The sequence below is a fragment of the Genypterus blacodes genome, unplaced genomic scaffold, assembly GCF_046128005.1.
Source record: "Genypterus blacodes isolate CSIRO-AG114 ecotype Tasmania unplaced genomic scaffold, CSIRO-AGI_Gbla_v1 ptg000336l_1, whole genome shotgun sequence".
Classification (NCBI taxonomy): Eukaryota; Metazoa; Chordata; class Actinopteri; order Ophidiiformes; family Ophidiidae; genus Genypterus; species Genypterus blacodes.
Genome location: NW_027467121.1, coordinates 25,876 through 40,737, shown reverse-complemented (window position 1 = coordinate 40,737; position 14,862 = coordinate 25,876). Strand labels below are relative to the sequence as shown.

The 14,862-nt window shown below is 44.2% G+C and overlaps 4 protein-coding genes and 1 long non-coding RNA gene across 5 annotated transcripts; 3 read left to right on the top strand and 2 right to left on the bottom strand.

The window, feature by feature from the left end:
- The first annotated feature begins 10 nt into the window (after positions 1–10).
- LOC142988569 (uncharacterized) lies at positions 11–1,693 on the top strand. Its single transcript, XR_012960613.1, has 2 exons — positions 11–548; positions 1,220–1,693. It is a non-coding gene; the product is annotated as an uncharacterized LOC142988569 (long non-coding RNA).
- Positions 1,535–4,642, bottom strand: rsrp1 (arginine/serine-rich protein 1). The gene is made up of 5 exons (XM_076137764.1): positions 4,460–4,642; positions 3,468–4,032; positions 3,181–3,374; positions 1,986–2,066; positions 1,535–1,852 (listed from the first exon to the last, which is right to left on the bottom strand). Exons 2-5 carry the CDS (start codon positions 4,012–4,014, stop codon positions 1,694–1,696), a joined length of 981 nt encoding a protein of 326 aa, XP_075993879.1. The 5' UTR covers positions 4,015–4,032; positions 4,460–4,642; the 3' UTR covers positions 1,535–1,693.
- A 946-nt stretch (positions 4,643–5,588) lies between these two features.
- Positions 5,589–7,443, top strand: mgst3b (microsomal glutathione S-transferase 3b). Its single transcript, XM_076137766.1, has 4 exons — positions 5,589–5,789; positions 5,891–6,013; positions 6,448–6,520; positions 7,120–7,443. Exons 1-4 carry the CDS (start codon positions 5,664–5,666, stop codon positions 7,218–7,220), a joined length of 423 nt encoding a protein of 140 aa, XP_075993881.1. The 5' UTR covers positions 5,589–5,663; the 3' UTR covers positions 7,221–7,443.
- Positions 7,444–8,351: 908 nt separating this feature from the next.
- Positions 8,352–10,652, top strand: tmem50a (transmembrane protein 50A). The gene is made up of 7 exons (XM_076137772.1): positions 8,352–8,446; positions 8,940–9,043; positions 9,386–9,498; positions 9,945–10,012; positions 10,139–10,237; positions 10,340–10,400; positions 10,494–10,652. Exons 1-7 carry the CDS (start codon positions 8,356–8,358, stop codon positions 10,537–10,539), a joined length of 582 nt encoding a protein of 193 aa, XP_075993887.1. The 5' UTR covers positions 8,352–8,355; the 3' UTR covers positions 10,540–10,652.
- A 699-nt stretch (positions 10,653–11,351) lies between these two features.
- On the bottom strand, positions 11,352–14,156 carry rhd (Rh blood group, D antigen). The gene is made up of 10 exons (XM_076137770.1): positions 13,961–14,156; positions 13,473–13,659; positions 13,213–13,361; positions 12,949–13,098; positions 12,482–12,645; positions 12,110–12,247; positions 11,914–12,041; positions 11,755–11,834; positions 11,579–11,652; positions 11,352–11,487 (listed from the first exon to the last, which is right to left on the bottom strand). Exons 1-10 carry the CDS (start codon positions 14,109–14,111, stop codon positions 11,461–11,463), a joined length of 1,248 nt encoding a protein of 415 aa, XP_075993885.1. The 5' UTR covers positions 14,112–14,156; the 3' UTR covers positions 11,352–11,460.
- Between the last annotated feature and the right edge of the window lie 706 nt (positions 14,157–14,862).

Genomic DNA, 14,862 nt, shown 5'->3' with positions numbered 1-14,862 from the left:
GACTGATTCAGTTTAGTTATTATCATCCTCATCTCTCACTCTAAACCAAGTGGCCCCGAGCGGCGACATGAGCCTTGTGACTGCAGACCAGACTGCCGACTCGTTCCTAGGCCGGCTCCTGTTCCGCCTCTGATCGCGGTGGCATTGCGCCCTCTACTGGTCAGACAGGAGCTGACAGCTGTGCAGGGTTGTGTCTCTGGAATGAAGCAGACGTTTCCATGCGTGAACCTCAACAGGGAATTCCCTGAAAAGTCGTGAAACTTAGGAAAAGACGTGGATGTTTTCTAATCTGTTCTTATTCTGTTACCATGGGAACGTGGTCACCTTTTAGGCTGTGCAGTGCCGCAAACCAGCGTGTGTATGATTGACTGGAGCGAAGAACGTGGCGTAAATTCAATCACGTCTCTGATTTTGATGACATTTGTGATTCTGTCCAAGCAAGCTGCCGCGTGAGTGAGCTGCTCTTTGTTCAGTTGTTGCAGCACAGCGGCGGGACTCGAACATGTGAATCACCAGGAAACGACTCGATGGGGAGAAACGCCACAGAGGTGCGTGCTTATAAATGAAAATTCAAGACCAAGTTCACATAATTAAAGATGGAAGTGGATGCTGCTCTACATCTGTAACGACAAAAGGGTGGCTATAAAGTTAAAATAATCAACTGAGAATAAGCGGGACATTGAGCAGCCTTTGATGGGACAGACAGGTCTGCTGCTTTAATGCTGCTGAGACAGTTCAGTCTGTATAAACTGACTAAATTAAGTGAAATTTACAGTAGGAGACAGTCTGGCTGCTGTGATTTGATCCCTTTTGTCTAAATATCTCGATGTGATCAAAGTTTGACAGATATGTAATGAACCCTATAGATATCCTGGATTTTAATCCAAGTGCCAAGAAGCTGTCAGACTAAACGCAGACTTGCGGCATCAGAGACACCACAGCAGGATGTATCAGGTGACTGGAGGTGGAACGAGTTTAAGGCCTACAGGGATTAATGGGGTTGATTGTCGAGTTCCGTAAAGTGGTTTACACCTGCTGAGCGTGTGTGTGAGGCTGATCACTTGGAAACGCCAAACACAACAAACCCTGTTGCACAACAGTTGGTCAGAGTGACTAACACCTCAGCAGCGCCTGACTCACTGCAGCAGTCTGTAGTTTGACTTCTTTATTGCTTATTGTGCCTTCTTAGACACTTACTCATCCTCTTCCTTAACCACAGAAATGATCTGAATTCAGCTTGGGCAGACGTGTGGTGATGCTGACACCGTGTGGCCGCTACAAGGATTGCAGCGTTCCTGCTCCTGTGTGATTTAGCTTTAAAGATCTCCTTGAGTAAGTGGTTGTACCCACAATAAGGTTGTAATGAGGCCCAAGTATCACTTAAGATGTACCATTATACTAGCTATGCGTTCTGACTTGAATTCAAATAAGTTTGGTTTTCATTTGAAGAATCGTCTAACAGGTCAATCAAGACTTTTCTAAATCCTTTGACAAATTACAGGCTATTACTGAAAAAATAAACATGGACACAGACTTCAAATAGATTTCTTTATTGGGTTTGTAAACAGCACGGTGCACACTGAAGGGAAAAAGTATCCCACCTGAGCGAATTCTTCACTTCCTCCCATTTAACATCTGAAAGAAAATGTACAAGATATTTACAGTATTTACAGCGTCTGTGGACTCTGCTGCACTAGTGCAACATGGCATGTGAGTGTTTGCGTGACTGGGAGGTTTTGCGTTTTTTGACCGGGACCCAGTGGCCGTAGGGCTTCCTGCTCTCGTAGCTGTCCACTCTCGGAGTTACCTTTGCACCCGAGAGTGCAGACGCTGTCGGCTTTGCCACTGAATTCTGAAAGGCAAGAGGGAGACAATAATTGGTTAATGTAAATGTTTGGGTTTATGTAACATGTTTATGGCTTTCACTGTCTGATTCTCAATGTAAGTGATATTGCCTTTGAAGGAGCAGACCAATGTCTACTTACATGAATACTGAAGGAGATGAGCCTCCTTTTGGGGGACATCTTTGGACTGAGTTCATCCTCCTCAAGGTCCTCCTCACTGCTCTGTTTCAGAGAAAAACAACAAAAGCAGACCCAGTTACACACTAGTACAAAACTGAGGAAAGATTGCCGTTGACAGTTTGCAAAGTTTATACTAATATATTTTAAGTTGTATAGTTTAAGATTACATTTATGAGTTAGCTTGAACAAACTGCAGCTCTCATGCACACCCCCCTCCCTTCACATTGCTGCCCAAAGGCTTAGGATTGATCATTAATAGAATGCTGCAAGGACACATCTGAGCAGAGAATGATAAACTGGAACCAAAGTATTCAATAAGAAAGGTTTTCTTCTCTGTCTAGAGCGGCAGATTGACGGTGACGCAGGTTTCCCAGCCCCATTCAGCACACGCCTCGATTACCAACTTATCTTTGGCATGTGGAGAGGAGGTTCTTCATCTGTTTTCTACCTCTCTTGACAGGAATACAGTCACTATAACGCAGTCCGCACACCTGCGCTCCTTCAGCAAGGGGGGAGACTCTGCTAAATAACAACGACCCATTTCAAACTGCAAGCATTCACACATTTTCACTTCAAGGTCATGTCAAAATTGTAATGCTTCAGTATAGAATCAGTGTAATATGAGAATAGATTAAGACATTTTTATGTGTGAAGTTAGCATGTGGGATGTTAAGTCAGAAGTGTAAAGCTCTTGTGGGCAAACTAGTTGAACATTAGGAGTTTATCTGTTAACCTTTCACGCAAACACATGACGTCACCAAAGTCACATGACTGCCCTCTAATCCAGGGTGCCGATGAGTGAAGGAGACCACTGTCATGTGATCTATGAAGACAGGAATAAATACAGAGAGTATGCTTTTTCCCTCAGGGGTCCAAAGGCAACACAAGACAGGAAATTCAACACAACACAGACCTCCAGCTTTCCAACACACACAGTAATGTGCCTGCACTACACAGCTGAGCAGATATGGGGATTTATTTTAATTATATGCTGTCCATGAACATCAGCAGTACTGAGCTGGTGCTTCAAAATGTGTTTATGTTAGAGAAATTACCTTCTTTCCAGGCCTGGAATAAGTCATTGATCAGATCTAACCTTTGCTATGTCATGTGTTCAATGCAGACACGCTGACCTCTTGGATGGAGAGAGACCCACCTGTGATTGAGTCTCCTGAGGGACAGGATCTGGTCTCACCCTTGCCCACCCATGTTCTGGTGTGGCCTCTTTGGTCTCAGCTGGCTGCTCATCCAGCATTGGCTTCACAATTTCTGGAACCTGCTTCACAATTTTTGGAACCTGCAGCTCCTCCACTTCCTGGTCCTTGGTGGCTTTGATGGGCTCTCTCTTATCTGAAACAGGTTTGGTGGTAGGTTGTTATCAGTCAAAGCTCAGAGTCAGAAGTACACAGTGACTAATTAAAACTGTGATTGAATCAATCTTACCATCTGCAGTCAGGCTGGCAGCAGAGCGTCCTGAAGATCTCGATCGGCTCCTCACGGCTCTAGATGAAGATCTGGAGATCTTGTGTTGCCGTTGGCTTGTACCTGTCCTGTGCTTCCTCCCACTGCCAGACCTGGAGCTGGACCCGTCTCTTCTGTGACGTGATGACTTGTCTGTGGGTGAGGGGCTGAATGACCTCGAGTGGGCCCTGTAGCGACGTGGTGGGGAGCAGTGGCGTCGCACGCGGCCATATTTGTTATGGCTTGCACAACGGCAGCGGGAGGAGCGTCGGTGGCAACGAGGGCGAGAGCGTGATCGGGAATTAGAGCGAGACCTGCTGCCCTTTGAGGAAGTAGAAGAAGACCGGTAACGTTTCCTGGTGGCTTCTCGTGCGTTGCGGCCAGAGGAACGGCTGCTGCCCCCGCTGCTCCTGGATCTGGAACGTGAGGGGGAGGCGCTAGGCGGTGTGACCTGATCAAAGATCACGCTGAGGCCTTCACTCTTGCGTGCGTGAGCCATTTCAGAGGGTGAATCTTGTCCCTTGGCCATTTGGAATATCACCAAGGACTGAAATGAGACAAAAAATACTATTAGAAGGCTATTGTGGCGTGAGATAAATACAAATCCCCGTGAGCGCCTAAACGCAGCATAACAAGATTAAAGTTGTGTAACAGTTGGTGTTTCGACACTGCCCCGCAGGCCACAGAGCGGAACTGCAACTACTAACTGGCTCATACTGGAAAATTCCGGGGTAACGCGGGACAAACAGCTAAAGCTAAAGCTAGCATCCGTTACCCTTTGAAGATAAAAGATTCCGTATCGAAATTGTTTTTCGATCCCACACAGAACTCAGACGGCCACCACGAAGATAAACATTTAAATATATTCGAAAATGTTAATATTTAGAACAACAAAACACCGAACAACCGCCCCAACCTCCCGGGCGGCTTGGTAGGGCGCGTGCTAGAGAGCTAACAAAAGAACATCAACTTACCAGATAGAAAACACAAAGAAGCTTGGAATTGTCGTTTGCTTGATTAAATTCAGAGGAATCGCCGTCGAAAGAATACTCGGATATAGTGAATAGTCGAATATAACTACAAACAATACGGATACAACGAAGTAAAGTACAGTATGTACACGTAGCTGCGGTTGGTCTCTTTGTCGTCGAGTGAAGCTGGGCGGAGCTATGCTATCATATGTAGTCTGGAAAATTCCACTCCGGTTAGCGTTACTTTCCTTCCCACCCGTGATTCGACTACACGGTGGGCGTCCGCAGATCTGTACCCAATACGGAAGGAGGAGGAGGAGCCTTTGCGGAAGTGAACGAAACTTACGAATCGTAATCATACATATTTATGATAAAGACATTAAGGAAAGGGTCGTGTTGATTTCATTTATAAAATTAAGGTATATTCGTGTGTAACAGAGAAACAGGTACTTTTGATAGTTGATATCGCGCGACCAATCACATCCCTCTCGTCGAATCTCGGGTGGGGAAAAAATAACGCCGCTCGTCAACATGGGGGAGTGTTCACGATCTATAGCGTTGCGCGGCGTTCACGCAAGATGGTGTGTTTTTAAAGTCGATGACCACATAAAAAACGTCTCACATACACAACCTCATCACAACGTTCGGGATTTGAGCTTATTTAGAGATTGACACATATAACATGAGATATTCAAATTATGCTCACGAAACTGCCTTAATTATCTTTATTGTGTCATTACGTTTTCCGCCTTTTTAAAATAAATATATTGATACATATTTTCGGTGAACAATTACACTGCATACTTGGTCATTTAGCTGAATAGTATCTTTCAGAAAACACTTAAGATTGTTACGTTGTCTTAGTGTTTGACCTCGTGTTTTGGTGAGGTGCATTTATATGTTCAAATTGTATGTTTTTAATCTCGTGTAATACGTTTTATTTTTTATCTGCGCAAAAAAAATAAACACATCTTAAGTGTTAGCTCTCAAACGTTAGTGATCAAACGGATTTACAGTACAAGTACATTGTGTTGTTCAGGTAGCGTATGCGCGTTGGTTGAACGGGGTCATATTACGTAACAACGCCAGGCAAAATCTCGCGATATTTAAGATAATCTCTGCTCGGTTTTTTACGTTGTCCCTTCCTGTTTCCATAAAACCCTCGCGTCGCCTTCACTCCTCCGTGTTCTGATCACGTCGAGCCGCGATGGATCTCCTTACCACTTTGCCGCCCAGCTTCGGCTATGTCATCCTCACTTACCTCTACAGCTGGATCATGCTGACTGTTCTCGGAGTCAAGGTTGGAGCTGCCAGGAAGAAGTTCAACGTGCAGGTGCTTAAAGTTTGTTGCAAAGTTCATTGTCAAGATGTCTTCAGACGCTTAGTGTTTATGGAAGCCCCTTTGTATTAACTTGTGTCATCTTTGCTCTGCAGTATCCCACCATGTACAGTGACAAGGACCAGGTGTTCAACTGTATCCAGAGAGCTCATCAGAACACCCTGGAGGTTTATCCTCAGTGGCTCGTGTTCCAGACCATCACAGCTCTGGTCTTTCCAGTAAGTATCAGCGTTACACACTTTCATTCACACACTTTTATTTCCATATTTGCAAATTGGCGTAAATGTTTTGATTGATGCCTTTTTTTACTGCCCGAGGGACAGAGTTCCAGTGTACCTGCACTGTGTACTTGTACAAATGGCTGTAAAGTTTCTCCTGGCCTCATATTCCATGGCACATTATGATGATTTTGCCACAGTCTTTGGGCATAGAAGTGGTGTGTCAAGGTTCAAACCTTGACGCTTTGCACAGTTACAATGCAACGTGTGGGAGGGGCAAGTGATCCTAGTGATCTCTGGCACAAATTCTCCAGATAGCAGAAAGAGCCAAACCCAGATCGCAATGTCACCATGATCCAGCATTTCTTTGTTTATCAGTCTGTATCTGGATTTGCCTTTGCCCTGTTTCTTGAATCTTTAATCTCTAAACCCAGTTAACAGCGTCTGTGCTGGGGGCCATCTGGGTGACCAGCAGGTTCTCCTACGCGTGGGGCTACTACACAGGAGGTAAGACGCCCAGGAGGATCAGGGTCACATGTTGTTGCCTATTGTTGTTGCGTGTTTAATAGATTTTAATCACATTAAAGGTAACAGAAATCCTTGTTAGAACTCTACAGTACAGACATGTGTATCACACTATCACATGCAATTTCTACAAGATAGTAATAGTGTAGAAACTTTATCAATGTTATCAGAGAAAATTTATGATTATTGCTATTGGGTCTTGTTTGTCCTCTGATGTTTCCTTTCTCTAACTTTGTATCACGGCTCCCTTATCATAGCAGTTAAAGCACAGGGATTATCTAAAGTTTTCCTTTGATCCTCACCCACTTTTGTGAATCCTTCATTTAAAATCAATAATACATGAGCAAAGCTTTGTGTTTTATAGACATTAAACAATAATTAATTGCCAAATAGTGACAAGTAAAAGCCTCGTATCAGGCAGAAGAACATTGAAGATCAGACCCATTGTGAGTGAATCTAGTATACATGGTTTAGTCACTTATACATTACATTACATTACATTACATTACGAGCATTTGGCAGACGCTTTCCCTGTGTGTTTGGTGAAATTTGTCCCAATCCTCTTTTATGTTTTATTTCAGATCCAGCTAAGAGGATGCAGGGGGCCTATGGGTACATAGGATACCTTGGAGTCATCATTCTTTCCATATCTGTGGCTCTGCAGCTACTCGGGGTCTTTTAAGTGACCCAATATTCGTCTTGCTCACATGACTGAAAAGTGAACTCATTTCCACGAGTGTTGGCACATTCAAATGTACTCGCTGTGATTCTTTTAACTGTGAAACCAAACAATCTTTTGTTCAGAGGACCACTAACTAGACATCGTTTAGTCAAATACTTCTTTTGATGATATTCTGTTCTATGTGATAAACTAATAGATGCAATAAAATTCAATCCTTACTGATGCTGAGTGTTTGTGTATTCCTTTGTTTTAGTATACTACAGAGAGTTTGAAGATTTGCAGTGTTTCAACAACAAATGTTGCCAGCAGGCATCAAGGCCTCATGTGACTCGCACATGATGGGTCATGCTGCAAAGCTGCCATAGCGAATAGCCTCAACAAAGCCTATAGGTGATCAACCAGATGGAAAAATGTATTCTCTTGTACAAAAGATCACACTAAGATGTAAATAAAACTCAATACAGTAGATAAATGCACAAAATCACACAGATGTTTTACACTACTATACTTGATCTTAGCCAAAGGTCGAGTGTGTTCTCAACTTTTATGAATATAATGATGTGATGGACAACTGTGACATCATTAATAATGTGGTTTTGTTGAGGTTAAGGAAGGTTCCATTCGTGATGTCACTATGGGGGTGCTAAGGAAGGTTCCATTCATGTCTCCCACTAAATGAATTTGGTAATGCAAATTCAACATAAAATGTAAATGAACCGCAATGTAACTGATGCGAATGCCAGACACTTAAACATGTTTCTGGCAGGTTTGGAGGTGTTTGAGGGAATGGTTCACCTTGTATTGACGTACACACACGCACTGTAATCATAGTACTTGTCTATAATAATAATAATGATGATGATAATAATCATAATAACAATAATACTTGTTTCTCTTGTATAGACAACTTCAGTGTTGCATCTGTCTGTTTTAATTTACCTCTGTCTATGTATCTACTTGTGTGAATTATTTATCGATCGACATCACATTTCAGAGCGTAATCATACAAAACTTTGACTTTACGTGATCAATATCGACTGACCTAAATATGTTGATTTGCCCGTGAAGTAGCTTGGTCACTGACGGATTTTATCCTACAGCACCTGAACGCACCGGCCTCTGATGCGCTCATCAAATGGGTGTGGATCTACTGCGCATGTGCGTGACTGAGCACTTTAGGAAGTCGGATTTATCCAGGGGGTCCACATCAAAAACGATACTTAAAGGTAAAACACGCTTTGAAAATGACATTACGACAAATGAACGCGTCTGAACTGCGCGTCTTCGCTTGATAGCGCCGGTGTCGGTGTTTAGCTTCGGTAGGATTTATGGCGACTTCGCAGTAAAAAAAAAAAAAAACCTTCAAGGAAATGTTAGCTAGTGCCAAAGCGATGAACAAAAGAACCGAAGACAGCGACGCGAATTTATCCACTGCGTGTTTTTACTCATGTGAAGTGGGTAAATAGACCGCGTTGTTGTTGAATAAATTGAGGGAAATGTGTTTTTAAGATGAATGTATATAATCGTTGGTGTACGAGCCTGGAAACGCAGCATCTTCCTCACTCTACTGCGCATGCGCACCAAGATCTAAGTTGACATGGGCGCTACTAATGTTTGAGTTCTTTGTGGACACGGATTAGTTTCGTTTTCAATGTGAACTTTAGCCTGTCCCGTGTCATCGCCTTCCTCTTCCTCACGCTCTCTCCCTGTGCTTGTCAGTCATGTCGGGGTTTCTCGATGGGATCCGGTGCGGAGACTGTGAGTGTAATGTGGACTGGGGAGAGAGACGGAACACCATCGCCTCCATAGCTGCTGGAGTCCTGGTAGGTCCATCACTTAGTCCTGCTGCCAATCTGGGCTTTGTTTACATAGTTACGTAATGTTTATGTGTTTATGGCGCCTCTCATAAAGTATATGATAACACAACAACCGAGTCTAAAGAGGGCAGGCTCTTCTAGTGTACAGGAAGTGCAGACTAATTAAAATGGGAGTGATATGTGACATAGTGACATTTCAAAGTGTAACTGAAAGGACATGAATGCATAATTGCTCCATATCAATCTTGGACTCAAATTATGCAACATCCCTAAAAGATCTCAGGCATGGACCTTCAGATGTCCCTGAATGCATCTCTGATCACTGTGTGTGTGTTGTTGTTGTTGCAGTTCTTCACTGGTTGGTGGATCATCATCGATGCAGCGGTGAAATATCCTGAGGAAGCACAGTTTAAGCACGCCTATCACACTTGTGGCGTCATAGCGACGGTGGCGTTCCTCATGTAAGTACACTTAGGAGTTTAAGGTCCATTACATTTTGAAGTTTAGACCTTTTTTGTTTTTGTACACCTCTAACAACATGGCCGGCTCGATTTGAGTCAGAAAGTTTGGTCTAAGTCTTGTTGAAAAATGAACAGGGTGTGTGAGGTACATGTGAGTGGAGACAAAGGGACGTATAGAGAGACGGCGACCCAGCACAGCCAGGGAAGATGCATAGAAATGTCAATGTAACCATGGAGACTCAAATGACATAAGTGTTGCTAGTGTTTACAGGATGACATCATTATTTTAGACAGCTTAATACAAACCCATCTGTCTGCATATTACTGTACAGTCCTGTGCAGCAGAGCCTCACTGACTCACAAAGTGTAAACATGCATATTAAAGTAGTTTACTAAGTAGCTTCTGTTATGTTTGTAATAAATGCTTTGTGTTGTTTGACCTCCAGGATAAATGCTGTATCAAATGGCCAAGTGAGAGGAGACAGCTACAGCGACGGGTGCATGGGACAGACGGGTGTGTATGAGCACAGTGAACCTGTCTCACCTCTTGTTGTGGTGGCCTGACTGCAGCTTTTGACCCAGGCAGCAGCGTGTCTGAAGTGTGTCTAAGCGGCCCTCCCTCTCTTATCTGTGTGTGCAGGCGCTCGCGTGTGGCTCTTCATCGGCTTCATGCTGTCCTTTGGGTCCCTCATCGCCTCCATGTGGATTCTGTTCGGAGGCTTCGTGGCCAAGTCCACCGGTGAGTCACTCATGACATCGGGTCACCAGTCAGGCATCAGTTGTGTAGTGAATTGTGTTCACTGTAAACATTGCTAACTTGTGTCTTGTCTATCTTCTGCAGCTGAAGGTATTGTTTACCCCGGCATTGCCATTTTCTTCCAAAATGCTTTCATTTTCTTTGGGTAAGTTCATTTTCCTCTGTTGTCTCCATGGTTACACATCAGCAGCAGCAGCAGCTTCTGTCACACTCATCACCGTCCTCTTTCCTCCTTCAGGGGTTTGGTCTTCAAGTTTGGCCGCACCGAGGACCTGTGGCAGTAGAGGACTGCTGTGTGTGTGTGTCGTCTCGCTCACTGTCAAACTCTCTGCTCTCTATATTGTAAGAGGCCGTCTCTGCTTTGGTGGTTATTCACTTCACAGGTTTACTTTTGTAGCTTCAAATCTTAACGTTTTAATTTATAACATTTGCTGTACAAAAGTTAGATCCTAACTAAGCACAAAGTTTCATTGAGTTTTTGTTCCAGACGTGGCACATCTGTACATGGCCCTTTGCACTCACACATATACACACACACACACACACACACACACACACATACACACCGCGGCGCCGTGTTGTTACAGTGGTTCATGACTCGGATCTGTGTATTCTGGGAGCCTGACTTCTGAATCCCCCCCCCCCCCTGTGGTTCCTTTGGCTAGACTAACTTCTCTCCCCTCCTGTAATCTGAACTCTCTCTGGACTGGAAGCAACATAAATTTCTTGTGACCTGAAATTTCTTGTGACCTGAAGTTCTTTTATCTACCTTTGTTGAACACACTTATTGTAAGTCACTTTGGATAAAAGCGTCTGCTAAATGACCGTAATGTAATGTAATGTAATAAATTATTGGGGTACAAAATATCATAAAAGAGCAATATTTCCTAATACTCTAGGCATATTTAGTGAATGTAACCATATGGGGTGGAGGTGTTTGTATTTTTCCTGTAATAACACGATGCCAGGTCCTCAGCCTTTGTTATTGCGAGGTTTCACATTCTGTCATCTGTGTGCTCGGATGTTTTTTGACTGCATCCAGAAGCCGTCTGCCTGTGAACGTCCTCAACATTTTGACAGACATGGCAGCAATAAAGAGAAACATTCTAAGTACAAAATGAGTCAATCATGTTTTTGTGTCCACTTCTAATGGTTACAACTCAGGGTGTGTGAAAGTGTGCAGTGCTTTGTTTGTCTCTGTCCTCTTATTTGCGCACTGCAAGATGGTGAAACTGCAAAAAGATGAAGAAATGTTACTTGGTTAATAATCTGAGGCATAGATCAACATTTCTTCAAGCAAACATATTGTTGTTTTACATTTACCTCCCAGAAAGCCTGATCATCGAAACATTTCTTGTCCGGCGGTGGCCTGCAGATGTTCCACTTGAGTAGGAGACCTTTGAACCAAGACAGTGACAGAGTGCAGTTTCACTTAGATATGGAAAACTAAAACAGTCAGATTACAGCAGTAACAGGATTGTTTATACAAAAATCCATACCGGTAAGGGCTCCAGTGCACAGACTCAGAGATAATGTGATGAGGAGAGCATAGATGTGAAACACAGCAAACCTGACTGCCCTGCAAAAAGAACAAACAGTGATACACGGTACACGTAAGTATGTGAATGTGTAGGTATTCATTTGAGCGGATCCCTTACAATGTGAGGTCATCAGAGTCTCTAAACTGCAGGAGGAGATGTGTGAGCCATCCAAGCAGCCCGGGCAGGCCGTGAGTGCTCAGAGCAGCACAGGTGTCATGGCACTGAAACACAAGCAGCATGTGGGGCTGCAAACACAAATGTTAGGAGATGTGACCCAAACAAAGGGGAAATCACTTCATTTGATGATCCACACCTTGAGATAACGGAATCCAAGGGTCGATACGACGGCGGCGGTGAATCCGATCGTCATGGCTTCCCACGGCTGACTAACCGCTGTCATGGAAACCCCGACAGAAATACCACCAGCAAGAATGCAAGTCTGCATGTGACCCTGAGAGGAGACAGGAAAGTATAAATGTTGTATTGAAAGAGAATTTTCAGTGACTTTCATGTTAGAGGACACTTAGAGCTGAAAAAATGGCTCCAATTGCAATTTAATGACTGATAAAATGCCATTCTGATACACCAAACTCATCATCATGCCAGACACCGGCCCCTCCCACTCATAATGGATTCATCTGTTGAAGAGCATCATTTGCTGTTAATGTGTTAGATCTGATCGTACCACGTTGAATTTTCCTCTAGGGCTGGAGAGCACAGATATGGCGGCGGCGGTCACAGCACTGACAGCCATGGCCAGGTAGGTGCTGTACACTGCATCCAGCCTCCATCGCGGAAGGAACTGGACAGAGTTAAAACTGGGCCAAAACATCCAGAGGAACACGGTGCCTGAACAGAGACACGTTCACAAAGAGCATGAGAGTGAATGAACTCACTGGTCCCTAGGGAGGCAGTGGCTCAGTGGGTAGAGCTTCCGTTTGGGAACCGGAGGGTTGCCAGTTCAAGCCCCTGCCGAGGCGCCCCTGGGCAAGGCACCGAACCCTCAATTGCTCCCCCCTCTGCGAAGGGTGGTAATGTAATGTAAGTCGCTTTGGATAAAAGCGTCTGCCAAATGCTCGTAATGTAATGTAATGTAATGTAATGTCCCTAATAAGCTGGAGGACGGCCTCTTTAATCATAACCTATACACACCCAACATGGAGAACAATCTTGTTTTTTGGTCAGATTTCTCTTTCTCCAATCGCTCCTCTGATCCTTTTCGATACAGGATCCACGTCAGCGAGAGTCCAAAGAAAGCAGCATAGACGTGAAGGAGCCTGATGCCGTACAGAGGCTCCGTCTATGGAGAGGAGAAGATGTCATTACCAGCTAATCCCAGACAAAACAAGGAGTCACTGCTCTGAACACATTTAAAATGAAAATACGCTGTAAAGGAAGATTGAAAGATGCTTAACTTGAGCAGAGTCCGGAGGAGCCATTCGTTCAGGCAAAACCCCGACACCTCCAGCAGGGCCATGAGGACCAGCTGGAAGGGGTTGAGCTTCCCCAGCACGAACCCCATTGAGATAAGAGCAGAGGCTGCGCACATCTCAGCAACTACCAAGCTACGGCACAATGCAACAAGTATCCATTATCACCCAACAATAAGGCTGTGAAGTATCTTATGTGATGTTGTGACATGTTATATGTTCTCTGCGCTTCCACAGCTGATCTACCTCATCAGACTGACTCTGATCTTTCCCATGTTACAATAGGACTCAAAGCCATTGAGCAGGATGGCCCACTGGGTAGTTATGGCTGCAACAAGGAGGTTGAACCCAGAGCCACTGAAACCATGACGGACAAGAAAACTACCCAGGAAGCCAAACCCTACAATCAGCACCACGTTCACATCCTGGAACACTGCAACACAAGTAGGTAGTGGTTAGATGGTTGTTTCAGTTTGAAAGTGCATTATCTGTCCCATGTAGCTGCAATGAGAGCTTATCAATGCCCAGCAGGAATAACGGCAGCCCCTCCCCACACACACACTCCTCCATAACCTGTTGTTTTATTTTCATTTTTGAAGAACCCCTTACATTTTGCTGCAAAGACTACAAATACATAAAGTTGTTAATTACCTATTCAGATGTAAACATGAGACGTTTACAAGCCCAACATCACCACAACCCCCAAACTCAAATCATCACTCACAAACACTCACCCGAGTAGAGGTTCCTGAACTCAGCTGTGTCTGTCTTCCCATTGTGATCGATCTCAGTGAAAAATGCGAATAAGACAATGAAGCCTGACTGCAAGAGCAGCAGCAGGGGCGCCACACGGGAGCGCAGACTCGGAGCGTACTGGGGGGCCATGGCTCAACTTCTATGCGCACTGACGAGCCGCGGGCCGGCGCTTTGAAAAGGGGCGCAACCACACAGCTGTCCAGCATGACGATGATGAGTTCATCCAACATTGGTCCTTAAAGACACATGTTTAAGTTCATTCAGTATCAAAGTTTATGGAGACAAACGATAATACATTCAAAATACATATTACAAACAAAACGAAACACATCATTAGCCTACTTTGCCATATTTAAAAGTACTTATTTAATCATCAAGGAAGTATACAAGGATGTTGGCTCTACTGTATCTGGGTTTAGATGGTTGCTATCAATCCATATTGTATATAGACGAGTGGAGAGAGATGGTGTTGACTGATGGCAACAATAAATAAATATTTGCAGATTTATTCTGAATAAACACACTGTGCTTCACCAGCTAATAAACAGCTTCACCTGCACACACACGCACAATTAACATGTAAACAAAACCTAAATGGATTGTAAGGCCTCGGGGCCGTCAAAGCACCGGCACAAAGCTGGGATATAAGTAAGTCCGCCGTGCTGGAAAATGTGTTTTTGTATCCGCTACAAAGGGATTTTTGTCCTAAACTCTGCATATTTTCCCTGCACATAATAACCTTTATGCAAAAACCGTAACCTCAAAGCCCGCCCCCTCACACAGATGATTGGGCAATTAGCGATGCCCGATTTGTCCACAAACGCAGTGATTGGCTGAAGGGAGAGACGTCGCTCGGAGTGGTTGTTTTCTCCTCCCTCTC

What these genes read in the sequence shown, in the direction of transcription:
- rsrp1 (XM_076137764.1), bottom strand. Translation starts at nt 4,014, where the DNA reads ATGGCCAAGGGACAAGATTCACCCTCTGAAATGGCTCACGCACGCAAG. An exon ending in TGCCAGCCTGACTGCAGATG is followed by an intron (nt 3,375 to 3,467) that starts GTAAGATTGATT and finishes AACCTGTTTCAG; the next exon opens with ATAAGAGAGAGCCCATCAAA. An exon ending in TCATCTCCTTCAGTATTCAT is followed by an intron (nt 1,853 to 1,985) that starts GTAAGTAGACAT and finishes CTTGCCTTTCAG; the next exon opens with AATTCAGTGGCAAAGCCGAC.
- mgst3b (XM_076137766.1), top strand. Translation starts at nt 5,664, where the DNA reads ATGGATCTCCTTACCACTTTGCCGCCCAGCTTCGGCTATGTCATCCTC. An exon ending in GGAAGAAGTTCAACGTGCAG is followed by an intron (nt 5,790 to 5,890) that starts GTGCTTAAAGTT and finishes TTTGCTCTGCAG; the next exon opens with TATCCCACCATGTACAGTGA. An exon ending in TCACAGCTCTGGTCTTTCCA is followed by an intron (nt 6,014 to 6,447) that starts GTAAGTATCAGC and finishes CTCTAAACCCAG; the next exon opens with TTAACAGCGTCTGTGCTGGG.
- tmem50a (XM_076137772.1), top strand. Translation starts at nt 8,356, where the DNA reads ATGGGTGTGGATCTACTGCGCATGTGCGTGACTGAGCACTTTAGGAAG. An exon ending in GCGACGGTGGCGTTCCTCAT is followed by an intron (nt 9,499 to 9,944) that starts GTAAGTACACTT and finishes TTTGACCTCCAG; the next exon opens with GATAAATGCTGTATCAAATG. An exon ending in CTTCGTGGCCAAGTCCACCG is followed by an intron (nt 10,238 to 10,339) that starts GTGAGTCACTCA and finishes TATCTTCTGCAG; the next exon opens with CTGAAGGTATTGTTTACCCC.
- rhd (XM_076137770.1), bottom strand. Translation starts at nt 14,111, where the DNA reads ATGGCCCCCCAGTACGCTCCGAGTCTGCGCTCCCGTGTGGCGCCCCTG. An exon ending in GACTCTGATGACCTCACATT is followed by an intron (nt 11,835 to 11,913) that starts GTAAGGGATCCG and finishes TTCTTTTTGCAG; the next exon opens with GGCAGTCAGGTTTGCTGTGT. An exon ending in ATGATCAGGCTTTCTGGGAG is followed by an intron (nt 11,488 to 11,578) that starts GTAAATGTAAAA and finishes ATCTTTTTGCAG; the next exon opens with TTTCACCATCTTGCAGTGCG.